The sequence below is a fragment of the Hypanus sabinus genome, chromosome 19, assembly GCF_030144855.1.
Source record: "Hypanus sabinus isolate sHypSab1 chromosome 19, sHypSab1.hap1, whole genome shotgun sequence".
Classification (NCBI taxonomy): domain Eukaryota; kingdom Metazoa; phylum Chordata; class Chondrichthyes; order Myliobatiformes; family Dasyatidae; genus Hypanus; species Hypanus sabinus.
The window spans coordinates 50524033-50538261 of record NC_082724.1 but is presented as its reverse complement, the minus strand read 5'-3'; the positions used below and the strand labels follow the sequence as shown (position 1 = coordinate 50538261).

The 14229-nt window shown below is 42.6% G+C and overlaps 1 protein-coding gene across 7 annotated transcripts in view; it reads left to right on the top strand.

The window, feature by feature from the left end:
* itpr1b (inositol 1,4,5-trisphosphate receptor, type 1b) overlaps nt 1–14229 on the top strand; it is a 531527-nt gene that overhangs the window by 157689 nt on the left and 359609 nt on the right. For all 7 annotated transcript variants that reach the window (XM_059944385.1, XM_059944380.1, XM_059944381.1 and 4 more), the window contains exons 6-11: nt 1773–1931; nt 3323–3421; nt 4267–4350; nt 9334–9480; nt 11339–11443; nt 11532–11576. In XM_059944385.1, the coding sequence (XP_059800368.1) occupies nt 1773–1931; nt 3323–3421; nt 4267–4350; nt 9334–9480; nt 11339–11443; nt 11532–11576 (639 nt within the window). The remainder of the gene's footprint in view (nt 1–1772; nt 1932–3322; nt 3422–4266; nt 4351–9333; nt 9481–11338; nt 11444–11531; nt 11577–14229) is intronic.

Here is a 14229-nt window from a genome sequence, read left to right as displayed (position 1 = left end):
ACCAGTTGCAAAATGATCAGAAACTTGATAATTGGGCTTCTACCAAGTACTATTTAAATTTTGCCTTAAAAAAATGCTCCCTTATCTACTGATTAATCAGCAAGGGTTATTTAACTCTTGAAATCCACTGTGCCATTCTCTGTGAATTAGTGTGAAATTCCCCAGTTCCTTTTGTCAAGTTTCAAGTAGAAATTTGTCACCCTCAGCCATTTACTCCTCTATCCTCATGGTAGTCTGTAATTAGGTCTCTATGGATCAGTGACCTGCCATTTTTAATGAGATCCTTGTTAAGGTTGGGGTTGGAGCAAGTGATTCAATGCAATTGCAACTGTTCATCTAACGATATGGTACATTTTCTTCTGTGTGTTACTTCTCGTAAGTGTTTTCACAGTTTACATCCTAGCTGTGTTGAAGATGGTTGATGGAAGATAAATCAGGTTGAGTTTATAGTCTTGTGCACAAGTACAGTGTAAGGGAAAGCTTAAAGTAACATCTCAGAGATGTGGATGAGTAACTTAGAATCACCTGTGAGGATCTGAAATCCTGCTAGATTAAGTCAGTCAAATTGGGATTAAAATGTAACTTCCATCCAAATGTGCTGAATCATAGTGAACTTGTGTTCAGGTCGATCACAGTCAATGTGTTCACTTGTTTAGACTGGCCTCTAATTCTGTAAATGCTCAACTGCTGTTTATTAGCAGGACATGAGCGCAATGGTGCAACAGCCAAGTACACTTGTCAAGCCAAGCTTTCTCAGCTTTCAACAGAGCACAGATCACTGTGGGAGCAGGCAGAGCTTCTAGCTCAGGATCTGCAATAACGTGACTGTTCAGTGAAACGGTTTTTCCATCTTTTATCACACTGTCATAAAGACGGATCAAAGAGGAATTTCTAATTTGTGGAATCCTCGCATAGATTGCCTGTAGAGCTCTTATTCTAGAAATGACTTGTATGTACACAAAAGGTTGGTTTTGTGTACTGTACGTGACAGATTGGCTTGGTGTAATGTAATTTCTGTATATGGAGTAAATAAGTTGGGCCACTATTTACATGTGTAATGTTTGGTACACAATACCACTTGCACAGGCACACTTTATTTCTTTTTCTTTCTCTAAAGATGTGTAAAATGGGTGCACAGGTTACATGGGCCAGTTAGTTTCTCCTGTCCATTATTTGTGCAGCCTCCTGCCTGCGACTAAAGACAACAGCCAGAGCTGTGCCTGATTTCATGACAATTAACTCCAAGCTCCTACAATATCAGACTTGTCAGATCCATTCGCAATGAGTGAGCATTATAATTAACAAACTTTCTGAGCATGCTGACCTCTTGCGAGGGGTCAGCGCATTGCTTTAAAACAAAATGTCATCAGATTCTTCTTTCTTCCTTGCTACCCCCTGACCATTGCAGTCAGGTCAAAAGGATTTTATGATAGTTTTCTGGTTTCCAACGCTAGATGAGAGGTGACAAGTGCAATGTTAATTATGCCGCTAAAATTACCCAGTCTAGTTAGGGTGAGGAGGACATTGTACTCCTTGAATCTTTTTAGTTGGACCAAGGCTGAGTTACTACTTTATATAATATTATATTGCCCTATATTATGTGTTTAGCAAAAGTCTGACCCTTCAGTTGTCTGTCCATCCTCTGTCTGATTGGTAACCTGGTCTCTGGTGCCTTTTTGGCACTGTCCTGTTTCATGGACTCCAGTAGTGAAATAGAACTGTCCGTGTCAGTGCTGTTGGGAATTCACTAACGTGACCTTGTAACTCTGTAGTTATTGCACCTGAAAAGCAATAAGTACCTGACTGTGAACAAGAGACTGCCAGCCCTGCTGGAGAAGAATGCCATGAGAGTTACACTGGATGCTGCCGGCAATGAGGGATCCTGGTTCTACATTCAGCCATTCTACAAGCTGCGCTCCATAGGTGACAGTGTAAGTAGAAGACTTGGCTAGGCAATGTGAAGTACAGAGCGACACTGCCTTAAACCACTGTGGGGACAATGGGATTTGTAAGACCTGAAGGCATAGAAGCAGAATTAGGCCATTTGGCCCATTGAATTTGCTCTGCTATTTGATCATGCCCGATTTATTATCCCTCTCAACCCCATTCTCCTGCCCTCTCCCTGTAACCTTTGACACCCTTCCTAATCAAGAACCTATCAACCTCCGCTTTTAGTATACCCAATGAATTGGCTTCAACAACAGGCTCTGGCAATGAATTTCACAGACTCACCACCTTAGTTAGCTCTGTTCAAAAGGTACATATTCTGAGGCAGTGCCCTCTGGTCCTAGACTCTCCCACTATTGGACAACCTCTCAATATCCACTCTAAGCCTTTCCGTGTTTGATAAGTTTCCATGAGATTCCCTCCTCATAAGTTTGCTTTCAATGTGGCCTCAGATTGGTTTAATTTTATCATTGAGTACTGTTCATAGAGAGAGAAGGAGATTAGAAACAAATCCTTAAGCCATTCAAGCACCCATTTATACTCTAGTCCACCTTAAACCCATTTTATTCTCCCCAAGTTCCCATCAAATGCCCCAGATTCTACCAGTCCTTGTGCACTCAGGGCAATCTGCAGCAGCTACGGAACCGACCAACTTGCACATCTTTTGGGATGTGAGAGGAAACTCCTGCGGCTGATTAAAACATGCATGTGCGCAGGGGAATAAGAGAGCCCCGCACAGGCTCAGCATTGAACCCTGGTCTATGGAGCTGCGAGGGCGGCACGACTATTAGCTGGTCTTCCGTGCTATTGTTGGTCACATTTGGACCATCTTTACAAAAAAAAATGGTGTTGAAGTTACAAATAGTATTTACACCAGACTTCCATTTGCCGCCCTCTTGGCTCTAGCTCATTAAGACTCTGCAGGCCCCAGAGGTTCCAGCTTTGATCACCCAGGCACCTGTGGTCTCTCTGGGGGCAGTGATGTGTGTGTGTGTGTGGTGGCTTTCAGGAGATGGGATGTCCCACTCCTGATTGCCATTTGCTCCCATCGCAATGTTGAACTTCAGTGTTTTTGAGTTACTGCTGCCTCTGCACTCTGACAACATCCTGAAGTCTGATTGGCCTAAGATGTCACTGGCCACTCAGAATTTTATTCAAAGATTTGGCATTGATGGACCAAACAAGGGGAAAACTGGTAAAATTAAAGGCAAACTGAAGTTCAACTCAATACCTTTGTGTAATGACATATTTCAGAGAACCTTTAGTCTGAAGAGCCAGAGTTGAAAATCTGTTTTTTCAATAAATGTGCTTAAGCAATGAAATATATCTTCAGACTTAAACAATTTATCTTTTTTTTAAACCCTGCCTTCCCAAGGTGGTAATTGGAGATAAAGTGGTGCTGAACCCAGTTAATGCTGGCCAGCCACTTCATGCCAGCAATTGTGAATTGGTTGACAATCCTGGATGTAAAGAGGTAAGGAAGAAGATTTTTCTGATTGTAAGGTGACACTGCATCTCATGGGCTACTATCTATAATCCAGTGGCTATTTTGTGTACGAAACATATAAACAAGACTCCAGCAGGTAGATCAGGTATTAGTGTCTGAGGGAAGAATTTGTACCTAAATGTTAAGAAATGTCATACGATTCAGGAGACATCAGTCAGCAGGTAAATCTAAGAAACAAACTAGTTTATTATTTGATTTGAAGAACAGCTCTCTGATGTAGCACTTAGTCAGTACTGCACTGGAATATTAACCTGGACTAAATGCTCATGTCTAAGTATAGGGCTAGAACTTGCCTGATTCTTGAGGGCTATCAAGTAAGATTTCTGTGCTAATAGTACAGGTTACATTAGCAGTGCTTCCCAACCCGAGCTCCACTGACCCCTTGATTAATGGTAAGGGCCTTTGGCATTAAAAAAAAGTTTGGGAACCTTTGCACTAGGCAAACCGGGATGATAACAGATTCTATCAGTGGTTGCCCTCACTTGCAAGTGTCTTGATTATTCGTGGTGCCCATATTCTGAAAATGCCTTGCTGTTGCTGATTGAGCACACAGATTTTATGTGGCAAGTTTGAGAAAGCTGAGGTGAGTGTTTCCCGACAACTGGATGAGCAATGCTGGGACTCCTACTACCATTCTAATACTTACTCCATGTCAATGACTCATAGATGTCACTATTCCGGAGAGTAAGTTTCAGCCAATTGTAACTTGAATAACAATCCACTATCATTTGGAAATGATATTTTGCACAATCTTTCATGTGCAATCAATTTAATTGTTCCATTTCAAAGTTTCTTACATCTGTCTGTTCCAGGTTAACTCTGTGAATTGCAACACTAGTTGGAAAATTGTTCTGTTCATGAAGTGGAGTGACAATAAGGAAGACATCTTGAAAGGGGTGAGCTGCTTTCACTGCTTGTAATATAAACATTCATGTGACACATTCTCAAATGGCTTCAAGAAAATTGTGTGAATTTATCTTTGCCTCCTGGCAGGAGCTGTTGAAGTTGTCCAAGCAACCTATTTTTCTCATGTAGTCCTGAAGTCCAAGTTCATAACTCCTTGTGGAGCAGATTCGAAGGGCCAAATGACCTAATTCTGCTCCCATAGCTTATGGATTAAAACAGCAATATGAGTACTATAGATAAGAGTGGTGTATGGCACATTTGTTTCATTGGTTGAATATAGTCAGAAAATCATGTTGCCGTTGTATAAAACTTTAGTAAGGCTGTACTTGGAGCATTTTGTGCAGTTCTAGTTGCTCTTTACGTGAAGGAATATGGAGGCTTTTGAGATGGTGGAGAAGAGGTTCACCAAGATGCTGCCTGGATTAGTAAGTATTAACTATAGGGAGAGGTTGAACAAACCTGGCTTGTTTTCTCTGGAATTTCTGAGACTGAGGGGAGACTTAACAGAAATGTATAAAGTTATGAGTGGTGTAGATGGTGTCTTTTTCTCCCCCTCCCCCCCCCCCCCCCCCCCAGGTATAAATGTCAAGTACTTGGGGTGTAAGGGTGATGTGCAGGGCAACTTGTCCATACAGAGAGTGGAAGATGCCTGGAATGTACTGCAAAGGAAAGTAGTAGAAGCAGATGTTACTGTGCCCTTTAAGAGGGATGTAGACAAGGAATTGCACGTGCAGGGAAATAAGGGACGTGAGTCATGTGCAGGCTGATGGGATTAGTTTAATCTGGCATCGTACTCGGCTCGGGTATCTTCGACCTAAAAGGCCCCTCCCTGTGCTGTGCTGTTCTACGTCCTAATATATTTAGGATGATAAGACTCTATAGCGGCTGCATTGTTATTCCAGCCCAAAGGTTCAATGGAGGGAAACAGAGTTAATATCCCAGCTCCTGCTGGAACATCAAGTATTTCTGCCTGACCTGCTGAGGGTTTTCAGCATTTCTGTTTCTATTTCAGATTTCCAGCATCGGTGGTGGCTTTGTACTTTTATGTGCCTGACTAACCCAGGCCTTTACTGACTGTGTGGTCGATGCAAAGCAAGGAGCACTGGTGGACATTGTTACCGTTGTTCTGGAATTCAGGTTGAACAAGTTAGGTCTCTATTCATTGGAGCGTAGAAGGTTGAGGGGGGATTTGATCGAGGTATTTAAAATTTTGAGAGGGATAGAGTTGACGTGAATAGGCTGTTTCCATTGAGAGTAGGGGAGATTAAAACAAGAGGACATGATTTGAGAGTTAGGGGGCAGAAGTTTAAGGGAAACACGAGGGGGTATTTCTTTACTCAGAGAGTGATAGCTGTGTGGAATGAGCTTCCTGTAGAAGTAGTAGAGGCCAGTTCAGTTGTGTCATTTAAGGTAAAATTGGATAGGTCTATGGACAGGAAAGGAGTGGAGGGTTATGGGCTGAGTGCGGGTAGGTGGGACTAGGTGAGATTAAGAGTTCGGCACGAACTAGGAGGGCTGAGATGGCCTGTTTCCGTGCTGTGATTGTTATATGGTTATATGGTTAATTCCAGATCCTATCTGCTGCACAATTCAAAAATAATAATCCAAGGAATGAAAGGTTTAATGTATGAGTAGAATTTGTACTCAGTTAAGAAGAATGTGGAGTGGGTGGGGGGAAGTAACATTGAAACCTATTGAAAGTTGCAAGGCCTAGACAGAGTGGATGTGGAGAGGATGTTTATTATAGTGCCATTGGGGGGGGGTGGGGAGTGGGGGCCTAGGATCAGAGGGCACAGTGATAACAAAGATGAGGAATTTCTTTAGCCACAAGGGTGGTGAATCTATGGAATTCATTACCACAGACGGCTGTGGAGGTCAGGTCATTGGGTATATTTAAACTTGAAGGTTGGTAAGTTCTTGATTAGTAAGTGTGTCAAAGGCTTTGAGGAGTAGACAGGAAAGTGGTGTTGAGATCAATAATAAATCAGCTGTGATGGGAATGGTGGAGCAGACTTGATGGGTCGAATGGCCTAATTCTTCTTCTCTGCTTCATGGTCTGAACAGAAAGTTCTCAGTTCTATTTCGGAGCAGCACAATGGGACTGGATGGTGCCTCACAGCTTCTGCAACTTGGCTTTGATCCTAATCTCTGCTGGTAGCTGTGAAATTCTGCACATTCCCCCTGTGACCACATGGGTATCCCCAGGTGCTCTCCCCTTACTCCCACATCCCAAAATATACAGATTGGTAGGTTAATTGGTCTTGTAAATTGTCCCTAGTAACTAGGTGGTAGAATCTGGCCTTAGATGAAAGGAGTGCAGGAAGAATATAATCAGAATAGTGTGAAGGAGTAGTTAACACAGACTTGCTTGACTGAATGTACTATTTGGATCCTAGCATCTTGGGACAGCCCAGAATTTCTTCAGTTAGTCATCTTTTGCAGCTTAGTCTCTGCAGTCTGATCGAACTGTGACCTGAACAGAGTCCAGCGGATGGTCAGTGCAATGAGATAAGGAGCATATAATCCATTTTTGAAGTGGTGATAGATGTCACCAGGATGTGGGACAGAAACCTTGTGGTGGTATGTAAGAGCTTGCACAAGACCTCCAATTTGGTGCCTTGTCTAAAAGAGGGCAGTGTCAGTGTTCATATGGTGCAGCATCAACCGCAGTTTGTGCTCCAGCCCATGAGATAGGACTTGAAACTGAACAGAATTGAGAATGTCATGTGCTGGGGGCAGTTGACATTGGTGATGAAGTGGTCTCTGAAAACTCACACTTGTTCTTCAGTCACACTTTATTTACTTCTACACAAGGAGAACAGCATTCCCTCTGTCACCACACTGTTTTGGTCCGATCATAGAAATGAAATTGTTACACAGAATTGACTGGCAGTTATGGATATTGAACAATTAATAACCTTGTATGTCGCAATATCACTCGTCATTCACAATACATGTGTGAAAAATCAATTGAAACTGCAAGCTTAGCAACCTATGCTCATAAAGTAATTGTCCGTATGGGGTGGGTGTGTGTGTGTGGCCTACATCCTTCTGCTACAACTTGCCATGTCTCCATATACAAATGGCTCCGATATCCTGCTGAGCAAAGGGAAGCTATGCTCTTTGAAGAACTTTCTTAAAAGATGGTTCTTGGCTGGGCTGTTTAACCCTTGCCTTGCTGTAGCTTTCACACGGCCACATTTCTTTGCCCAGCACCTGGTACATTTTGCTGCTTGGGAGCCCGACCTACCATCTCCAATGGGCACTGTAGGGAGCCTATGAGCCTTTTGTTATTAGAATAAATCAGTAGCGTTTCCACAAATGCTTAAAATAAACAGGAAAATCATAATCTAGGGCTCTAATTCTCCAGCTGAAGTGCTGCTTGCTGTCTGTGGGAATCCATGGATTTCTCCAAATCCTGAAAAAGAGTGACGAGATGTCTTCATGATTTTATAAGAGGAGTGTATATTATATCGATCTCTGCTGCACTATTAAAATAAACCACTTTGCTAGCTTTGAGGACTTGATCTTAAACACGTGGCCTCAACTGGCCAAAAGCTGTAGTGCTGTGTTAAAGGGTGAAATGCACCTTCATAGTGTCCAAGAGCTGGATCGTTTCCCATTTCACAGGAGGCATATCTTCACAATATACAGTCGGCCCTCCTTATTCACAGGGGATTGGTTCCAGGACCCCTCGTGGATACCAAAATTTGCGGATGCTCAAGTCCCTTATTCAACCTGTCTCAATCGGGGACCTTAGGACCCAACGGAACCCCAGACCTTATTTAACCTGTCTCAGTGTGGTGGACATTAGGACCCGGCGCCAGAGCTCTGAATTCGCAGTGTTTCTGTTCACGAAAATAATCACAATCACGATTGGAAAAAAAAGTGGAAATAGTAAAGCGATCGGAAAGAGGTGAAACGCCATTGGTCATTGGAAAAGCGTTAGGCTAGGTCGGTCAACGCTCGGAACAATTTTAAAGGATAAAGTGAGAAAGGCTGTGCCTCGATGAAAGCTACAATTATTACTAAGCAACACAGTGGTTTAATTATTGGGTTTTGGGGTTTTGAGTTTTTGATCCTCCACATCAACCTGGCACGGTGGAGAGCACACTAGGGAGCGAGCTGTCCCGAGTCCTGAGAACTTCTGTTCCCGAGCCTGGCGCCGAAACATATGTTCTTAAGTGTTTAATATGCATAGAAAGGTAAAATATATACTATATACTAAGACAAACGTTTGACTAGCTGATGCTAAATAATATCGGATGTACCTGTTCCAACTTAGTTAGTAAGAGAACTTCTGATCTTTTTCGATTCTAATGCACGATAACCCACGCACATCCTCCCAAATACTTTAAATCATCTCTAGATTACTTATAAATACCTAATACAATGTAAATGTTACGTAAAATAGTTGTTATACTGCATTGTTTAGGGAATAATGACAAGAAAAAAAGTCTGTACATGCTTGAACAACAAGCGCTGGAAGAGCACTTCCAGGTTTTCACGATTCGCGGTTGGTTGAATTCCCGCATGTGGAATCTGCGGATAAGGAGGACCAACTGTACCAGGAAGTGGCTCTTCCTGCCTTCTGTGCGAGACAAAAGACAAGATTAATGAATGTTCTCAAGTGGGTGGGGTGGAGGGTGGGACATAATCCATCCCTTTCTATCTTCCACGGGCGCACATCCTTTACTATTGAGAATGTTTGGTATGGCACTGACAGCTTAGATTTCCTTTGGGCATAGACAGAAGGTTGACGCTGCTCGACAAGGCGCCATATATACAGATGTATATGTCAGGCGCCATACGATAGGGTCAATTCCACCTTAACTGTCTCGGTTCCAGAAAGCTTTCATCCTCTGTTCCACTGGTCTTCTCAAGATGACTTTATCAACTGTGAATAAGCAGGGTTTTTGTCCAGGGTAGTATGTTATTAACAAATGCTGCTTTTGTTTTAATTCCCGTCGTAGGGTGATGTTGTGAGACTGTTTCATGCTGAACAAGAGAAGTTTCTCACCTGTGACGAATATCGGAAGAAGCAGTATGTATTCCTCCGGACCACAGGGAGGCAGTCTGCCACATCAGCAACCAGTTCCAAGGCATTGTGGGAAGTCGAGGTATGGCACAGTGTTTAAAACCGGGGCTTGCAGTGGTAAAGTGACATTTGCACATGGAAATATCAGCGCAGGACTAAACTGAAGTCTGACAAGTCCTAATATGGACCTTGCATAATGAACAAAATCCTTTTCCACCACAACTTAGTTTCCAGTTACCAACAGAATCCCAGACACTAATGAACTGCTGTGATCAAGGGTCCAGTTTCCCTTTGTCAATGGTGGTTCCTTCCAATTTAGGCAAGGCCAGTATAAACACAAAAATGGATTAAGTGAAAGAGTGCAAGATCTAATATATAATCTTGCACCTTTGCCACATGATGGCAACCTGTTTCACTTGTTTCCCACCTCTTTATGAAGTGGTCATTCAGTTTACAGTGGTGCTAGAAATTCTGTGAACCTTGTAGAATTTTCTCTATCTCTGCATAAATATGACTTAAAACGTGATCAGATCTTCACGCAAGTCCTAAAACTAGATAAAGGGAACCCAATCTAATAAAAAAAAAACACAAAACTTTATACTTGTTCATTTGTTTATTGAGATAAATGATCCAATATTACGTGTATTTGTTGGGAAAAGTATGTGTGCCCTGCCACATTAGAAAAAGACACACATATCAGATTACTGACAGAGCCTGGTCTTCTTAAGAAAGATCTGTTTATATGCACCATGCCTCGATTAAAAACAACTTCCAGAGGATCTTAGAAGAAGCATTGTAGAAATGCAAGAAGCTGGAAAAGGCTATGAAAGCATTTCTAAAGACTTGAGTGTCCGTCAGTCCACAGTAAGAGAAATTGTCTACAAATGAGGAAACTCAGTACTGTTGCTACTCTCCCTAGCAATGGGCATCCAGCAAAGATCACACCAAGGGCACAACGTGCAATGTTGGAGATGAAAAAGAACCCAAGGGTTACAGCAAAAGACCTACAGAAATCGCCAGATCTTGCTAAAGTCTCTGTGCATGTGTCCACAATAAGAAAAACACTGAACAAGAATGGTGTTTGTTGGAGGACACCATGGAGGAAGCCACTACTCCCCAAAAAAGATGTCTCAAGTTTGCAAAAGCCTTACCTGGATGTTCCACACCACTTCTGGGACAATGTTCTGTGGACAGATGAGTCAAAAGTTTGCACTTTGGAGGGAAAAGGGCACTGCACACCATCACCAAATCCTCATCCCACTGGTGAAGCATGGTGGAAGGAGCATCATGGTTTGGGGCTGCTTTGCTGCCTCAGGGCCTGGACAGCTTGCAATTGTTGAGGGAACAATGGATTCAAAATTGTCAAGACATTTTCCATGGAAATGTCAGGGTAGCAGACTGACATCTGAAGCTGAATAGAGGTTGGATGATGCAACAGGACCATTATCTGAAAGACGAGAGGAAATCAACAGAATGGTTTTAAAAGAAGAAAACACATGTTTTGGCATGACTGAGACAAAGTCCTGACCTTAATCCCATAGAAATGTTGTGGAAGGACCTGAAGCAAGCAGTTCGTGCAAGGAAACCCACCAACATCCCAGAGTTGAAGGAGTAATGGCCCAAAATTCCTCCAAGCCGATGTGCAGGACTGATCAACAATTACTGAAAATGTCTGGTTCTAGTTATTGCTGTACGGGGGGGGGGGTGCGTGGGGGTCACATCAATTATTGAAAGAAAAGGTTTGCAGTGTGTAATTTTGAAGTATTATCATTGTAATCTCTGTCCTTCAGGAATCTCACCCTATTGCAAAAAAACTGCTTCCCAGTTAGGTGGATATTGCAGTCTGTTCTGCATTCCATTTGTGCTTGCATTAAACATACAGAAAGGGAAGGATTCAGAAAAAAGGCCTAAAATTGTGTGTGTCTTCATTGTATTTGTAGGTTGTTCAACATGACCCTTGCCGTGGCGGTGCTGGGCACTGGAACAGTCTCTTCCGGTTCAAGCACTTGGCCACGGGCAACTATTTGGCTGCTGAGGTTGGTGATGTGAGTGTTTCTTTTACTTTGAACTTCTCAATTTTAACGAAGTTGGGGCCTCCTCTGCGAGATCTAATAGTGAATTGTTTTTCTTTAGGCCAACCCAGATTACCAGGAGGAGTGTCAGGATTCACGATCGTCGGTAAGTGAAGTTCGCATCACTGAAGTGGCAAAGGAGTAAGGCATTTTAAACACTGTGTTCTTTGGAGTGGCCTCAAACGGTATGGGAGTGGCTGCTTTGGCTCAGAGTGCACGCCAACCATCAAACATCTTTTTGCACTGATCCTGCACTAATCCCATTTTGCCATACCCACATTCCCACTTGCTCCCCTCCCCCACCAGTCCTTATCAAATAAGTGCAGTTTCTATTTTCCTATACACCAGACTACTTCACAGAAACTACATTTAGGTGCGGGGAGGTGATGTCGTAGAAACTTGATTGAGTTTTTGAGGTGAAGGTAATGATTGTTCGGGGTGTAGAATGCAAGAACTTCATTAAAACATTCAAGGATCCCTTGTGCCAGGGTGATCAGAAGGTATCCGTGATATCCATGGAAATATGGTAGATTCAGTTCAAAACTGACTTGGTCACAGGCCATGGATAGTTGTGGTCGGGTGTGTTCTTCTACCCAGAAGTCTTGTGATGTTCTGTCGGGATCAGTACTGGGACATTTGAGATAAACTTGAGCAAAAATGTAGGTGGGATGATTAGTAAATTTGCAGTGGTATGAAAAGTGGCAAAGTTGTGGATCATGAGGAAAGTTGTCAAGCCATATCATAAGATATTAATTGGTTGACAGTAAGGACGGAGGACTGGCAGATAGAAATAAATCCAGACAAGTGTGAGGTTTCCTTGTGCACAAAATCTGTCCATACTCGTCCTCCATTCACTGTATTTCCTGGTGAAGTTAACCTGCAGATATTGGGAGAAGTTGCTACAGCTGAAAGCTTTTTCCAAAATATTATCTGCCAACTATAGGGTTGCTGATGACAGGCATAATTTTCAGGGGCAGTAATACAGGATGAAGATCATTTGTCATGAAGGGAGGGAAGAACAGGTTAATGAGTCATAGCCAATACTAATTTTATTTTTGAAATCAAATTGCTTTAGCTCCTTGAAGTAATAGAGAGCATTACATTCATTGTCCAGTTGGTGATATTATGAAATATAAAATGATTCAGAGTCAGCTTTGTTATCACAAGCATATATCATGAAATGAGTTATTCTGTGGCAGCAATAAGTGTAAGGTATAAAGGTTATGAGAAGTTACAAACAAACAATGTAAAGAGGATCTCACAATCCCACATACTTTGTTGATTCTGGCTTCTTCCTCCTCCTTTTCCAGTCCTGATGAAGAGGCTTGGCCCAAAACGGTGACTGTTTATTCCTCTCCACAGAAGCTGCCTGACCTGCTGAGTTGCTTCACATTTTTTGTGTTGCTCTGCATTTCGTCTGCCAAGTCTCTTGTGTTTGTTAGTTATAACTTGGTTCTGGTGTGATGGTATAGATAATGATTTGGCTGAGAATTGGTAAGCAGAGAATATGCAGTCATGAGAAGATAGTGTGTGGGGGGAGAAGGGTTAGTATTCTAGCCTTAAAGGGTGATGGACGCAGAAACTTACAGGTTCGAGACTAGATGCACACAAAGGTAACAGGTGGAAAGCTGAATCACAGTGCAAGTATCTCGCATTCAATTCTGACCACTGGTGTTTCGAATGTAGAGTCTGCACATTCTCTTGTGACAGCATGGGCTTCCTCCAGATTCCACTCTCATCTCAAAATGTGTCTGATTATTCAGTTAATTGGTGACTGTGAGTTGCCCCTGACATGCAGATGAGTGATAGTTTCTTGGGGCTGACAGAAATGTAAATAAAATGGGATTTGTGTAGTTGGGTGGTTGATGGTTGGCAGGGGTCAGGGGGCATGTTTCCATGCTGAGATTGTTCTCATCAAACCTGGAGTCCACTCCTGGCTGATGTGGTCACTGAGCTTCCTCCTGTGTGAGAGATTTCTGCAGGTCAATGATTCCAGAGCCCCTCCTGGATGACTCTTACCAGGACATTGGCCTTTCAAGTGCTTCAGTATGATCAAAAATACGTCATTACAAAGCTTGCAGAGGATATAAACTTGGAAATGTCACTATCTGTGAGAATACTGGTAACAATGTGGGAAGGCAAAGGGAAATCTAAAGCAGCAGAAGGATGCATGGCTACTGAAGCTTAAAGTGTGAAGTTGTGGAGACATGAAATGATCTAAATGGTATACTTTAAACTGGGAACAAAACTAAGCACATAGTGTGAACTTTAACAGTAAGCAATATAAGGGGGAGTGGACGATCCACCTCCCACCAGTTGCCCTCCCCATTTCCCTCACTCTCTTCCATGCTCCATCATACTCTCCTTTCAGATTTCATCATTCTACATATCCCCTCAAGCTGATGAATCAAATGGCCACTACCTTTACTTACAGGGCCTCTACCCATCTTTTTATTCCGGTGTCTCCCCTCTTCCTTTTCAATCCTGAAGAGTCTCGCCCCAAAATGTTGACTTCATTCATTTCCGTTGATGCTGCCTGACCAGCTGAGTTCTTCCAGCATTTTGTATGGTGCTTAGTATTAAGAGAATTCTACTCATATACAGGTAGCAGGAAGGTGACATAGAAAACTACCAGGTTTGAATCTGTCACCTCCACTCCTCCCGGCTACCAATCTATCCCCATTTTGTCTTCAAAAATAAAGAAAGTAACCCAGTCCTCCGCATCAGTTACTTAAATGCAAGTGTGATAGTTCTGAAGT